Source organism: Tachypleus tridentatus, unplaced genomic scaffold (genome assembly GCF_004210375.1).
Source record: "Tachypleus tridentatus isolate NWPU-2018 unplaced genomic scaffold, ASM421037v1 Hic_cluster_2, whole genome shotgun sequence".
In the NCBI taxonomy this organism is placed as follows: Eukaryota; Metazoa; Arthropoda; class Merostomata; order Xiphosura; family Limulidae; genus Tachypleus; species Tachypleus tridentatus.
The window spans coordinates 27471194-27485861 of NW_027467782.1; the positions used below are offsets into that span (position 1 = coordinate 27471194).

General features: G+C 33.7%; 1 protein-coding gene and 1 long non-coding RNA gene across 2 annotated transcripts in view; one reads left to right on the forward strand and one right to left on the reverse strand.

The window, feature by feature from the left end:
- Window positions 1-259: 259 nt before the first annotated feature.
- LOC143242637 (uncharacterized) lies at window positions 260-11406 on the reverse strand. The gene is made up of 4 exons (XR_013023026.1): window positions 11012-11406; window positions 1988-2074; window positions 1598-1741; window positions 260-694 (listed from the first exon to the last, which is right to left on the reverse strand). It is a non-coding gene; the product is annotated as an uncharacterized LOC143242637 (long non-coding RNA).
- Window positions 11407-11739: 333 nt separating this feature from the next.
- Window positions 11740-14668, forward strand: part of LOC143242247 (anoctamin-2-like) — a 36888-nt gene continuing 33959 nt past the window's right edge. Inside the window, exons 1-2 of the mRNA XM_076485618.1 lie at window positions 11740-11765; window positions 14364-14438. Of these exons, the coding sequence (XP_076341733.1) occupies window positions 11740-11765; window positions 14364-14438 (101 nt within the window). The remainder of the gene's footprint in view (window positions 11766-14363; window positions 14439-14668) is intronic.

Here is a 14668-nt window from a genome sequence, read left to right on the forward strand (position 1 = left end):
ATTTTATACCAACGTATATATGTGATATTAACATAGATTCTTAACTATGAAATTTTCAAAACATTTCACTGTACTTATTTTAAGAAACAATTAAATATGCTTGTTTTTGTTGTAGATTTAAAATACTGATTTTATTTATTCCTAAATCGTTTTAAAAACGTTCCGATTATTGTATATTTTTCAAACTACAAATTTTGTTTTTGTTTTGATTCGAAAACGAAGTACACGGTTTGCCTCTGCACTGTGCTATTCAGGACATACAGGGTTTTAAGAAAGGAAAGGCCTTGATGGCAATAAGAAACTTCGTTTGTTCGAAAGTGAAATGACTTATCTAACCATACATTATCTTGTTCCATAAAATAATATGTATTCTCTTATCATAATTCAGCCTCGTAATTCAAATAACATACAAAATGATAAATCATTCTTTTCAAAATTAAAAAAGTTCTATAGTTGCTACAGAAATTGTTCACAAACATCTTTTCTTCTAATATCGTATCATCAGTTGAGCTTGTACTTCTCAGTTTATACCTAAAATCATATCCTTACTGAAATAAATCCCTCTGTGATTTAAACAGTTAGAAATAATTGAAAACTTACATGACGCGTTTTCATCAGTAAACTATGGCATTTGGAAGGTAAGTAGTGGCAATGGTATACATCACGGTAACCGAGATTGTGAAAGAACGATTGGCTAAAATCAATAAAAATGCGTTTTACTCAAGTTAGAAGAGCAAATTGTTTCAATTTTATTTTAAATTATTGTGCTTTTCCTGCTTTGTGGCTAAGGGTGCCATGTAACACTCATATAAATAAATATATTCACAACCATTACTAATTGCGTTGGAACTGTACTTTAAAACTAAAATAAAAATTCATAACTTTCATTTAGATGTACAAAATGGAATAAATTAAAAAGATGTTGATTGATATTAATATGAAGTTTTTAATGTTTGGAAATACAAATGAATGTTTATTTTCCACATTATTTTAATTCAGTGGTACAATTTTTCCCTCGAGGCTGTTTCTGGTTGTTAGGGCGTGAAATAAATATATATTCATTTCTTATATGAGTATAAACGTAATACACAATCTATGGTAACTACACAAGGATGAATGTCTAGATACTGCCTCTTCTTTAACTACTGGTGGTGTCATTCATAAGTCGCTGTTTCTATGCAGCGCACTTTCTAATACACAAAGTTATCCCTTTTCCACTTTATCTTTCTTTCAATATTTATCAAACATCTACAGATAACGACTTTCGAGAGTTCATTTTAACAGTTCATTAATACAGAAGTTCACGGAAGATGTCTGCAAATTAATTTCAATTTGTGAATACATGTTATAAAGGGCCTCTCGTGTTCATTTAAACGTGGGCTGAATGTGTTGTCTTGGTGAAATCATACCTTATTTGGCATGCAGTGCATACAGACATAGTACCTTATCATTACCACTGTAACTTTCACCCAGCATATATTACAAGAACATAGGTTTGCGACTTATATCAAATCTTAAACATATTAACGGCAATAGAATGATGAAAGGTGTGAACTTTGCTGTCAATACACATTTTCATTGAATATGTGTCACTTACTGTAGAACATATAGCCTCTCCATTCGGTCACGTGCTTTGAGGAAATGTTGGTAATTTTCTCGTTTTTATGGACCTAAGACTGGGTCAATTTTATACGTCATTTTCACTTGCAACTCTCTACGTTTCAGCCGTGGATTCTCGAAACTGAGAAAAGATGATCGGATATATAGATTGTTACCATGATTTTAAAATAAAAACCCTTTGTTTAAGGGTATTTAAACAACATAGATTAAAAATAATTTTCTATCACTCAAGGCAATATTAAATAAAAATTTCAATATCCAAAATTTATTCTTGTAAGCTTGGTACATTCCAAATGTTTAATTAAATGTCACCAAGAATTTATGGTAGAGATAAATAGTAAACATATTCAAAACAGGGTATAAATACTTGTACATCACCAGGAGATTTGCTCAAGGTTGGTGTTGTTGTCGACATTGAACGAAGGTTTCCAACAATCCCGTCTTATAAGAACTGCTTGAATGATGATAAAAATGAAAATATTCAATTTCAACATAACAATATTCAACAACAGATAATGACTTACATAAAACGTAAGAGTGGGGATAAGCCTCTTCTGACGGTTTAGAGTCAAATTCCTATATTTCTTGGGGACGTTGGTCAAAAACAAAAATGTTTCTTCAGTTATTCTTATCATGAAACATTAACTGGAAGCCTACTATATTATTAACTATATTTTTTTTTAAAACCTAGAACCTTAGGGATTTTGAAGAATAGTGTATAATAATTTTACAAACCTTAAGAGACATGATAAATAGTGAAGTGACAAAATCTACAATAGGCCTAATACTAATGTATTATGACAATAATACATTATAATGAAAACGTTTTGGAAAACGCATTCATACCATAAATATATGTTGTTAGATTTATAAAATGCAAGCTTCTTCCACCAAGATCAGCATTCAATCAGCGAGTATTAGCTTAACCATCAGTCTCTCGCTAGTACAGAGATAAGTCTACAGATTTCCAACGCTACAATCATGGGTTCGATTCAACTTGGTAGAATTAACAGATAGCCGCAAGTGGTTTTGCTAAATGAAAACCCACATTTCCCCTTAACCATAACGTTATGTGAGAAAAGTTCGATAAAACGTAAACACTGTAGGGTAATTTGTGTGTTTCAAGAGTTAATAATATTATTTGAAGGGTAAATTAGACCTAAAATTAGCCTAAATGTTTCTCTCTTTCTTTTGGATTAATCCATCGCCGAGTATGTATTATTTATTTTTGTTTGATAAGCACTGTACAGTTTTATTATTTTCATAACATTTGTTATAGTACTACAAATATTAACAAATGAACTTTTATGTTATATTTAAACATTTATTGGATTTCTCCTCTTCAGATAATGCTGGAATAATAAATAAATTATCGAACTTTTGTCTTTCAACAAATGTAAAAATTACAAATGTTAAAACAAACTGTTTTATGCTTATGGTCAACTCACAGGCTACCTACCGACTAATGACAGAGTTGACCATAATTTTGTAACACCCCAAAAGCTGATAGCGTGAGTTTTGATTGACATAGCGTTTCGGATTGAGAGTCCAGCACCGAAACCTCCAGGGCATTAAATGCCCAATGAATACATTTTATTATATCAAAGTATTTCCCAAGCAAACGTATTTGGTATAATTCAATATCAACATAGCCTATTTAATACAATTTGCATACAAAAGTGGGCCTATTTTGTATGTATCTAATATAAATGTTTAGAATCCGACGTCATTTGCGCTCGTGGATACTCAGCTAGATTGTTTGTTTGTTTTTTGAATTACGCGCAAAGCTACTCGAGGGCTATGTGTGCTGGCCGTCCTTAATTTAGCAGTGTAAGACTAGAGAGAAGGCAACTAGTCATCACCACCCACCGCTACTTATATATGTATGTTTATAAATAAAACAAAGTTTTTGTGGTAAACTCAAATTTTACTTGAAACGATGAGTATAGGTTATCATCAACAAGAAACTTGCAGTGGTATAACACCAGACTTTGTTTGTAATATTTCTTTCTTGCACTGTCTTATAAGTACTACAGCTACATAACATTCACTGTATGGAAAATAGTTCCATTTTGTAAACATATGTGATCAGTATGTCAAAAAAACAACAACAATTCATCATACTTTTCATGTAGGGGTTGAAATATCTTTTGTGGTTAATATGGTTAATGTTAAGAGTGCAGGCCTAAGGCAAACATATAGAGTGCTGTGTAACATTTACACAGAAAGAAATGATACAATCTTTTTTTCAAAATTAACTTCTTGAGCCTTTAATAAAGCGAAATCTGGAACATTTTTTAAAAGGTTTAATCGTTTATCGAACTCAAGCTTGATCAGTATGAGTCGGTGTGTACAATCATCAATAGTGTTGGTTCATTCGATGTTTATATGGTAACCATGAATTGTCAGAAAATGTATTACTTCGTTATTTTGAATCAAGAAGAGAGACAAAACATACCTTGAAATAGGACTTATTTCCACTGTTTTTTTATAGGTTTTCAGTTTTAGTTTAAAGACACAAGTACTTAATCATTTAAATTAATTTGTTGTTATGTTTAACAAAACAGATTATAAAATAATGAGGTCATTGGGAATATAACAATAAAAGAAAGAGCGAGATTGTTTATTTTATATCCTTTATACAATTTTGGATTCTTTAACAATTATCTTTAGCTAGTTTGTTTTGGAATTTCGCACAAAGCTACTCGAGGGCTATCTGTGCTAGCCGTCCATAATTTACCAGTGTAAGACTACAGGGAAGGCAGCTAGTCATCACCACCCACCGCCAACTCTTGGGCTACTCTTTTACCAACGAATAATGGGATTGACCGTCACATTATAGCGCCCCACGGCTGGGAGGGCGAGCATGTTTTGGCGCGACCCGCGACCCTCGGATTACGAGTCGCACGCCTTACGCGCTAGGCCATGCCAGGCCCTCCCAATTTAGTAGTGTAAGAGTAGAAAGGAGGCAGCTAGTCATTACCACCCACTGCCAACTCTTGGGTTACTCTTTTACTAACGAATAGTGAGATTGACCGTCACAATATAACACCCCCACGGCTGAAAATGGCGAGCATGTTAGATGTGATGGGGACTCAAACCTGCGACCTTCGGAATACGAGTCGAGTGCCTTAGCCACCTGGCCATGCCGGGTCCTTGTCTAAGTTGAGCTAGCTAACCAAGTTATCTACGAAACATATTTCATAGGGTTATAAGCTGGCGTATTTAAATATTTATACCACATCTATATATAAAAACAGCGAAAGAGAAGTATTTCAAAACCATAACATCACGGTAAGTAAAGTGAACCGATGCCTAAGGCACTTTTATTAATTTCTAATTAAGATTTAAGATTAACCAGATACTTAACTTATTTTCGTCTATAGTTGTTTTAAATATGAATAACATTATGCAGATTCTTGTTTGCACTATCATATTTTAATCTTTTCCTTATTTTTCTGATGTTACATTTAATATAATATTTACTTCTTGTTCGCTCTTTTGTAAATATTGTGTGTGTGTTACCTTATAGCAAAGCCACATCGGGCTATCTGCTGAGTCTACCAAGGGGAATCGAACCCCTGATTTGTAAATATTATATCGCTGAGTATAAAAGCTATTATAAGAGAAGAAAATAATGAAAGGCAGAATAATGTTACCAACCTTCGTAAGAAGTAATAAGTTTCATAGAATGCACGAGTTATGAAGCGTTTAGTTAGAATAGTTTGAAACTAGATTCAGGTTTATTCTAAGTTAGTTTTTAATAGCAAATGTTGGAGTTTATCGCATGTATGGTTTTATTCTTCAGACTACAAACTTTTCTATCACATCAATTTGAGGTATAAATCAAAAGTAGTTTTTTTTTAATTTCGCGCAAAGCCACATGAAAGCTATCTGCGCTAACCGTTCCTAATTTAGCAGTGTAAGACTAAATGGAAGTCAACTAGTCATCACCACCCACCACCAACTATTTTACCAACGAATAGTGGAATAAACCGTCACATTATAACGCCCCCATGTCTGAAAGGGCGAGCATGTTTGGTGTGAAGGGGATTTGAAATCGCTCCCCTCGAATTACGAGTCGAGTGTCTCCACCACCTGGCCATGCCGGGCCCTATTAAAAAGTAGGAACACTTCTAAAAATATTACAAACTGATACTGAAGTCACAGAACTCAGAATGAAGTACAGTAACAATTATATTTATTTAATAATCAATAACATTAACAATTTATTTGAACATAAACGCATCATAAATTTCCTTAGCATACTATTATTTGTAAAAAATGAATTACATTGGTATTATAGCAATATTAGTTTGGGGATTTACTAAATACACCAAGGAGAACACGAATCAATGAACACGAAAATGGTCAATGTAGTTACCAATGTCGTAAACAACGACCTTCATCCTTAGGGTGACGTGACAGACAGCTGAATGAAGTTGTGAACACGGGAAATTTGCATATTTGCCGGTAGATGGCAGCAGATAACCTTTGCTAATCTATAACCCATTTGGGTTGAGAAAATATTTTACATAGAAGAGCGAACAACGTTTCGACCTTCTTCGGTCATCGTCAGGTTCACAAAGAAAGAGGTAACTGACCGGAAGCTGACCACATGTTTGAAAGGGGTTGTGTAACTGTGTGTCGAAATGTAGAGGGCGGTATTAGATGTTTGAATATATAATTTTATTTATTTTATTATATTAATATAGGTATAAAGGCGTTCCTTTATATTGGTTTATTTTGGGTTTAAATTGTTGTATAAGTAAGGCTTCTTTAATTTTACGTTTGTTTATGTTTGTTTCTTTATTTAGTATTTGAGTGTTTTCTATGGTTATGTTGTGTTTATTTGACTTGCAGTGTTCGAAAACGTGTGAAGGTGACTTTTATGTTCTTTGAATCTGGTTTCCATTTTCTACTTGTTTCTCAATATAGAAGTCGTGGCAGTTATCACATTGTATTTTATAAATAATGTTGGTGTGGTGTTTGTCAGTGTAGTTTTACATAGTATAGACCTCAGTTTTGTGCCGGGTTTTGAATAAATTTGGTATTAACTGGAATGTCATATTTTGTTACTAATTTTGCCAAATGTTGGTTATTTGTTTGCTGATGTCAGGAACATATGGTATACAGCAGTATATGGTTTCGTGATTTTTTGATTCGTGAGATATATTTACTTTAGTTGGTTGATTTTGCTTTCTGTGTAGGTGTGTGCGTATAATGTTTTCTACGGTTTGTGGAGGAAACTTATTGATGTTGATGAAGTATTGTTTTATTTTGTCGAATTCGTCGTTAATTTTATCTGGTGAGCATAGTTTTATGGCGGCATAAATAGTCGCCTTCACACGTTTTCGAACACTGCAAGTCAAATAAACACAACATAACCATAGAAAACACTCAAATACAAAATAAAGAAACAAACATAAACAAACGCAAAATTAAAGAAGCCTTACTTATACAACAACTTAAACCCAAAATAAACCAATATAAAGGAACGCCTTTATACCTATATTAATATAATAAAATAAATAAAATTATATATTCAAACATCTAACACCGCCCTCTACATTCCGACACTCAGTGACACAACCCTTTCCAAACATGTGGTCAGCTTCCGGTCAGTTACCTCTTTCTTTGTGAACTTGACGATGACCGAAGGAGGTCGAAATGTTGTTCGCTCTTTTATGTAAAATATTTTCTCAACCCAAACGAGCCGTTTTTGCATATATAAAGACCAAAAGGTTTGTGGTATAGACAAAAACATATGTATGCAGCCTTTTGTATAAACAATTATATATATATTATAACCATAAATGTTTAAGCCATAAACATATATAAATATATATATACACACACACACATAATAGTCTCTGGTATACAGAAGTTTATTCATATTAACTTATTAAACGAAAAATTCATATGAACTTAAAAGTGTGTCCTGTTTCAGGGCTGTTGTATTTGATACAAACCATGTATACTGTCGGGCGAATTGCAGTTAACATACGCTGGGGGATGAATGTTAAAACACACACACACATTCATCAGTGGCTAGTATATATATATATGTATCTGTGTTCAGTGGTCAGTTGGCCAAAATGGCCATTAACTTAATTAACTTCTAAATACGTAAGGATATTATGACCGAGTTTTGTTTTCCTATTCATTTATTTGCCTTATGAGCAAGGAATAGATATCCTAAGGAAACTGTCATAGTATATGCAATTTCAAACTGTGACTTACAATTTTAAATTGTTTATAGTCCGAAACATACCAAAATATTCTGTTTGTTTGTTTGTTTTTGGAATTTCGCACAAAGCTACTCGAGGGCTATCTGTGCTAGCCGTCCCTAATTTAGCAGTGTAAGACTAGAGGGAAGGCAGCTAGTCATCACCACCCACCGCCAACTCTTGGGCTACTTTTTTACCAACGAATAGTGGGATTGACCGTCACATTATACACCCCCACGGTTGGGAGGGCGAGCATGTTTAGCGCGACGCGGGCGCGAACATCCAAAATATTCTTAAATACTGTTTTTTACGTGACCATCCTCGAATAAAAAATAATTATTTTGATTTGTTTGATAATACGTGTTTTTTCTATTGATACATTTTTCACCTCTTCTGATTCGTTAGTCGGCCCGACATAGCCAGATGGTTAAGGCATTCGACTCGTAATCTGAGGGTCACGAGTTCGAATCTCGGTCGACATCAAACATGCTTGCCCTTTCAGCTGCGGATATGTCATAATGTGACGGTCAATCCCACTATTCATTGTTAAAAGAGTAGCCCAAGAGATGGCGGTGGGTGGTGATGATTAGTTGCTTTCCCTCTAGCCTTACACTGCTAAATTAGAAACGGCTAGCACAGATAGCCCTCGCGTAGCTTTGCGCAAAATTCAAAACAAACAAACAAATTAACAGTTCTTTAGTATCAATAGAGTGTGATGCATAGGTTCTCGTGCATATCAGATCATATCATTATCGCTGTAAGTATAATATCATCACGTGCTTCTAATTCTACAATAAATTTGTTTTTTTCCATTCCACTTATCACATTGGTTTTCTTAGAAATTATTTCGGAAGTTGCTCCACACGTATTCCAATTTTCGGTTTTTAAGTACTTGTGTTCTGAAGATTTAGTCCCTGTAAGATAGCTTACTTCTCTTTATTACGTCTCTACAAAGAAAGTTTCCAACAGGGATATTACTAAGTTCGCCTGATAGATTGTTTATACCCAGACGTAAGTCTACTTTAGCAGATGCAATACCTCTTTGATAAAGAATGAAATTGTGGACAGACATCGCAGGGAATTAGGTAACTGTGTCATGACGCACGTGAGATACATGTAACGACCTGCAGATAGCTAAATTCTAAATCTACAAGTAATTATATTTATTTGCTATTAAGCATACAAAACTACACAGTGGCCAAGCGGATATCGAACCTCGGTTTTCTACGTTATAATCTACCAGACATACCGCAGAGTCACTTGGGGAAAGACAACAGTTAGAACTAATGCATTTATAGACATTTAAAGGTATATTATAATGTATTTTTGTAAACTAAATTAAAATGTGTGTTTTCCTATAGCAAAATCACATCGGGCGATCTGCTGAGCCCACCGACGGCAAACGAACACCTGATTTTAGCGTTGTAAATCCGGAGACATACCGCTGTACTAGCGTAGAGCCTAAATTAAAAGAATAGCAATTAAAGAAATTGCACTCCCCCATCCCTTTCCGGGATTTTGAAAACTCAGAAAATCCTTCTAAAATCCATAATCATGCATCACTTGTAGTGTGATGATGATTCTCAGCCATAATGTACTGATGAAATTTGATACAAATTCGATCACACTTCACAAAGTTATTAACCCCAAGTTGCAAAAATATCCTATCTTCCAATTATTAAAAAAACAACAACTTCGAAGTTATCCAGAATCTTGATCTTGATTTTTATGTGATTAAATTTAAGAGGGGCTGTCCCAAACTGATTTGTCAGCTTGTTTTATCTTTCTATTAGTTTTAGAAAAATACAGATACACACACACGGACCCGATTGTAATACCTTCGCCCCAGAAAGAGAAGGGTCAAGGATAACGATATATAATTATGATATTAATAACATTATTCCTTACTTAATATCGTTAGGATATAATATTTCTAACTATCTTTCTCTAATAATTTTTAATCAAAAAGCATTTTTCCAAAGCTCTTTAAAATCACTTTTAATGAAAATCATGCGAATTAAACGAGTTTTGTCATAGACAAGAAACTATTAAACTCTGTAGTCAATGGCCTTAAGACACTGAGTACCAAGGAAAAAATCGATAAATTAATCTTGGCCAGCAGTCCTTGGCATTTGACCAGAAATAACTGTACAGTCTGACTCTACTAAAATAAACTGGATTAAACGTTTTTACGCGTACTTTATATTGCCCTTGACGACTTTCATGTTTGGTTTTATTCATAGCTTCTGTAGTCAAATTTATACTTTCGTCATTGACAGTACTGCTTAAAAATTAATAAACTATCACAGATTTAAATCGTGTATTTTTATAACTTAATATTTCTGTTTATAGGTTAGATAGCACATTTTTAGCAGCATCTATTTCTATATATTAAAAAGATTTATAGCATGTTTCACAAGAATAGTGAACACGTAGCACACTGTTAACACGATGTATTATTAAATATTACTAGGTTTATAGTATTTTTTACAAGATTACTTAACACAGCACATTGTTAACACCGTGTATTATTAGATATGAATAAGGTTTATACTTTGACAAGAATAATTCACGCATAATACACTTTTAACATCATGTATTATTTGATACTAATAAGGCTTACAGTATGTTGCACACAATTACTTAACATACAGTACACTGTTTACGCAATGAATTGTTAAATATTAATAAGAGTGATGTCCATTCTTGACTTTCAACTCTAAGTGTGAGGATGGTTCATTCTACTATAAAATAAACATTTTTATTTTGTATCTATCTTATATTTGTATCTGAATAATGTATGTATAATCCCCCATCTGGGACAGCAGTAAGTCTTTAGACTTACAACGCTAAAATAAGAGGTTCGATTCCACTAGGTGGACACAGCAGATAGCACGATGTAGCTTTGCTATAGGAAAACACATACACACTCCTGTATTGTAAAAGACCAATTTATAACAAAGTAAAAAAAAAAATCTGTTATTGACATAGACGGACTGTCATAGTTTTTATAATTATTATCGCACTGTACTCTGTTGAAATACGTGAATACCTTAAAGCAGTTATATAAAGTAACCATTATAAATGCAACTTCTCGAAATGTGCATAGATAAATATTTACAGAAAATCGGACTTTATCACTAGAAGGCGCTAATAAATACCTGAATGATTCGCTGTTAGTTTCGCTCACAGTATTATTGTTGAGTTCAAACAATTTGTGTTGCTTCGAGCAGTTGGTCGATGTTTAGTTCTATCTTGAACTCTTCTCGTGTACTTGTTTGTTTTTGTTTATTGTTTCCACCGTCAGACAGTTTACCTCGAGCATAAAAGTTAACTATTTGGCTTAAAACGCTTTCTTAGACCTTCCTCAGCGTTATCCGTCGGTCTATCTGATTTCACATATGTGTACAGTAAATTGTGAACTAGCTGAGTCTGTTTCCACGTGAAAGAAAAGTTCAATGCCACACGTGGCATGAGAACCTTTGTGACGTGAATATCGTTCGTGTGCTGTAGCTCAAAATAGTAAAAAGGATGACTTACGTCTTCACTTTGAAACCTGAATTCTTTACTAGTATTCTGTATGTTTTTGTTTTAAGTGTCTCAGTTTCTAAAGCTTCTAGTTGTACCATCAGCACCTAAAGAAACATCTTATCTCTTAGTAAAATTGTTAAGCGACATCTTATACATATTAAAATGAGTTCCCTCCTTTATAAACCTTCAAACTCAACCTCTTAGTATGTTACAAACCAATCTAACCACTATCAACACTAAATATCAGTTTTCTCCAAGTCTTCATCAAGGATCAGATTAACTACAAAAATTCGCTTGCCTCGTCATTACGTTTCAATTCAGATTTATCTTTATCGACCCTAAACGTAGCTTTTCATTTATGAGTTACCTTTACCCTTATCAAAAGTAAGTCACATGTATCCAGTGATATGTTAGAAATTAGCATTATACGGCCCGGCATGACCAAGCGTGTTAAGGCGTGCGACTCGTAATACTGAAGGTCGCGCCAAACATGCTCGCCCTTTCAGCTGTGGGGGCGTTATAATGTGACGGTCAATCCCACTATTCGTTGGTAAAAGAGTAGCCCAAGAGTTGGCGGTGGGTGGTGATGACTAGTTGTCTTCCCTCTCGTCTTACACTGCTAAATAAGGGACGGGTAGCACAGATAGCCCTCAAGTAGCTTTGTGCGAAATTCAAAACAAAACAAACAAACAAAGCTCTTACACTTTCAAATATCGGCGCTTGAACTAATACATTAAGAATTGGATTCACCCTTATAAACACTAACTACCACCCCTTTATTGTTAAAATAAAGTATCAACCTCTTTAGTTATTCTTAAAATTCTCAACATAATCATAACACAGCATAAAAAAGTTGTTCAAAATTAGAAATACGTTTGCGGTTTTACCAATCATTTCACATACAAACATTGTCCACTAATGTTTAATTACAAGAATATGACACTGAGGTATAATATCACGAGAGTATACAAAAGTCGTTTGTATTTTATGAATTCATTCCAAGTTAGATCTCTGATTTGATATTGTTAGTTTGTACTTCGCGGGTTTCTTTCTTACCTCACCACCTTTGGTCTTTCCTACGAAGTACTTGTTTATTTTCCATACATTTATAAGACTTCTGTTTCATCATAAAAATAACCAGGTTATCTGCGCCATTTAACTGACGCAACATACAATATGAACATACAACTTTCATATTTTCATGATGTTACAAAACACGTCGATTCTAATAAGATTAGTATCACAGGTCGCGCCAACTACTAAATGATATGCATATTTGACAACATTACGCAATCTGTACAATTGCGTGAAGCTCCCGCTGATTTAGGGATAGATCAGAACTATTATGTTAACTGATTAGAAATACTTAGCAATACATCAGGACTGTTATGGTAACTAATTACTCAGTAATATATCAGGACTATTATGTTAACTGATCAGACTCACAATTGGATAGGTTTGTGTCATTATATTGATCAATCAGACCCTAATAGATAGGATGGGACTATTATATTAACTGATCAGACTCAATAATGAATTAGGTTGTGACATTTATATTAACTAATCAGACTAACTAATGGATAGACTGGACAGGTATCACTAGGTGTCTAGAAGATTTCTAGAACGGACCCATATGTATCTTCAGAAATTTTTGACGTTTCAATTTGTCGATCATGATTTTCAATTTTTATTTTTCAAGACGCCAACTAGGAATTACGGGCACGGTCAAATAGAATCTGGGAACGTGCCTATTTCTACCCATGCCTCTGCTTCGACACCTCACTATGAAAGGAAATAAAAATTTGATCATTATCAATTTAAAAAACCGACTTCTCTATATCTGGTGATATAGAGGTATATACAGCAGTATTGCATTTACCAGAGATAAACTAGTCTTCAGTGAATCATTAAAAATAGTGTTCAGTTTACAAGTGTTTGAATCTCATCAATTACAAATATATAATTACTGCAATTTTATAAACGCAGTGACAGAAGATGTCATTTACATAAGATACAGCTATGGTTGACCACAGTGACTGTGTCAATACTGATTGGTGCGACAAAGCCAGTACGACCTATTAGCGTACGTTAAACATCTTGGAAGTATACCGCTTATAATTGCCGTGCAGAGTCGGGTAGTAAATACCAAAGGGTGTTAATTTAGTGTTATCTATTAGGTTAAATGTTAGTTTTAGTTACGTCACACATTTTTCGTGATTTTTTGGATATTTTTATGTTTTGATAAATATTACACAATGTATATCAGTGGTGTATCTTGGCCGACGGCTGTGAATTATTGCATTATTATTGGCATTAGTTACGTATATTTATAATAATATATAATTCTGCATAAGTAATATTTCTGATAAAATATAGATACCTCTATATGATATTAAGTAATGCCTCCATCAGTATAGTTGTACGTAATTTCTCTGATGATATATATATACATATTTAATATCACCAATACTATGTTAGCATTCTTAAGTACTAACTGTGATACAAATAAAATCTATTAATTAATTATTTCTTATAATAATTACGTTTATCTTCATGTAATATTTTTTAGTAAATACAATACATTATTATGCTCTTGTTTTTTTACAGTTTCAATTTTTATTAAAATGTAGAAAATTTGTGACTTTATTCAAGAAATGGCTCCCAAAAATGAAAAATCAGAAATCGTCAGTGTAGAAAAAGGGGTGAAAATATCACAACAACTGATGACCAGTCGGTAAGAAAGTCAGATAAAAAGAACGAACCAGAACGTGGGGAATGGGTAGGAAAACTGGGCTTTATTTTCAGCTGCATAAGCTACGCTGTCAGTCTTGGCAACGTATGGCGATTTCCATACTTGTGTTATGAAAATGGTGGAGGTATGTGTCTTGTGGTTTAATCCAACATAATATACATGAAACCTTTACCTTACTAAATGTTAAATCGATGGTTCTGATAGATTATATGTTGTTGTTTGTTATTTAGGGGCATTTTTGTTTCCCTACCTCATCTGTTTAGTCTTGTGTGCTGCTCCTCTATTCTTCCTGGAAGTGGCCATTGGTTAGTACCTCAGCATTGGTGGTATCGGGTTCTGGAATTTGATTTCTATCTGTAAAGGTAGCTATTGTTGTTTACTTCTAGCGCCTTAGTATTTTTCACCTTTTCCGGATATATATAACTCATACTTGTGTCTCAAATATGTCAACAGTTCTTATATTATGAAATCTATACTTTTACTAGGAATTGGATTTGCTTCAATGGTCATCATTTGTCTCTCTAATATCTACCAC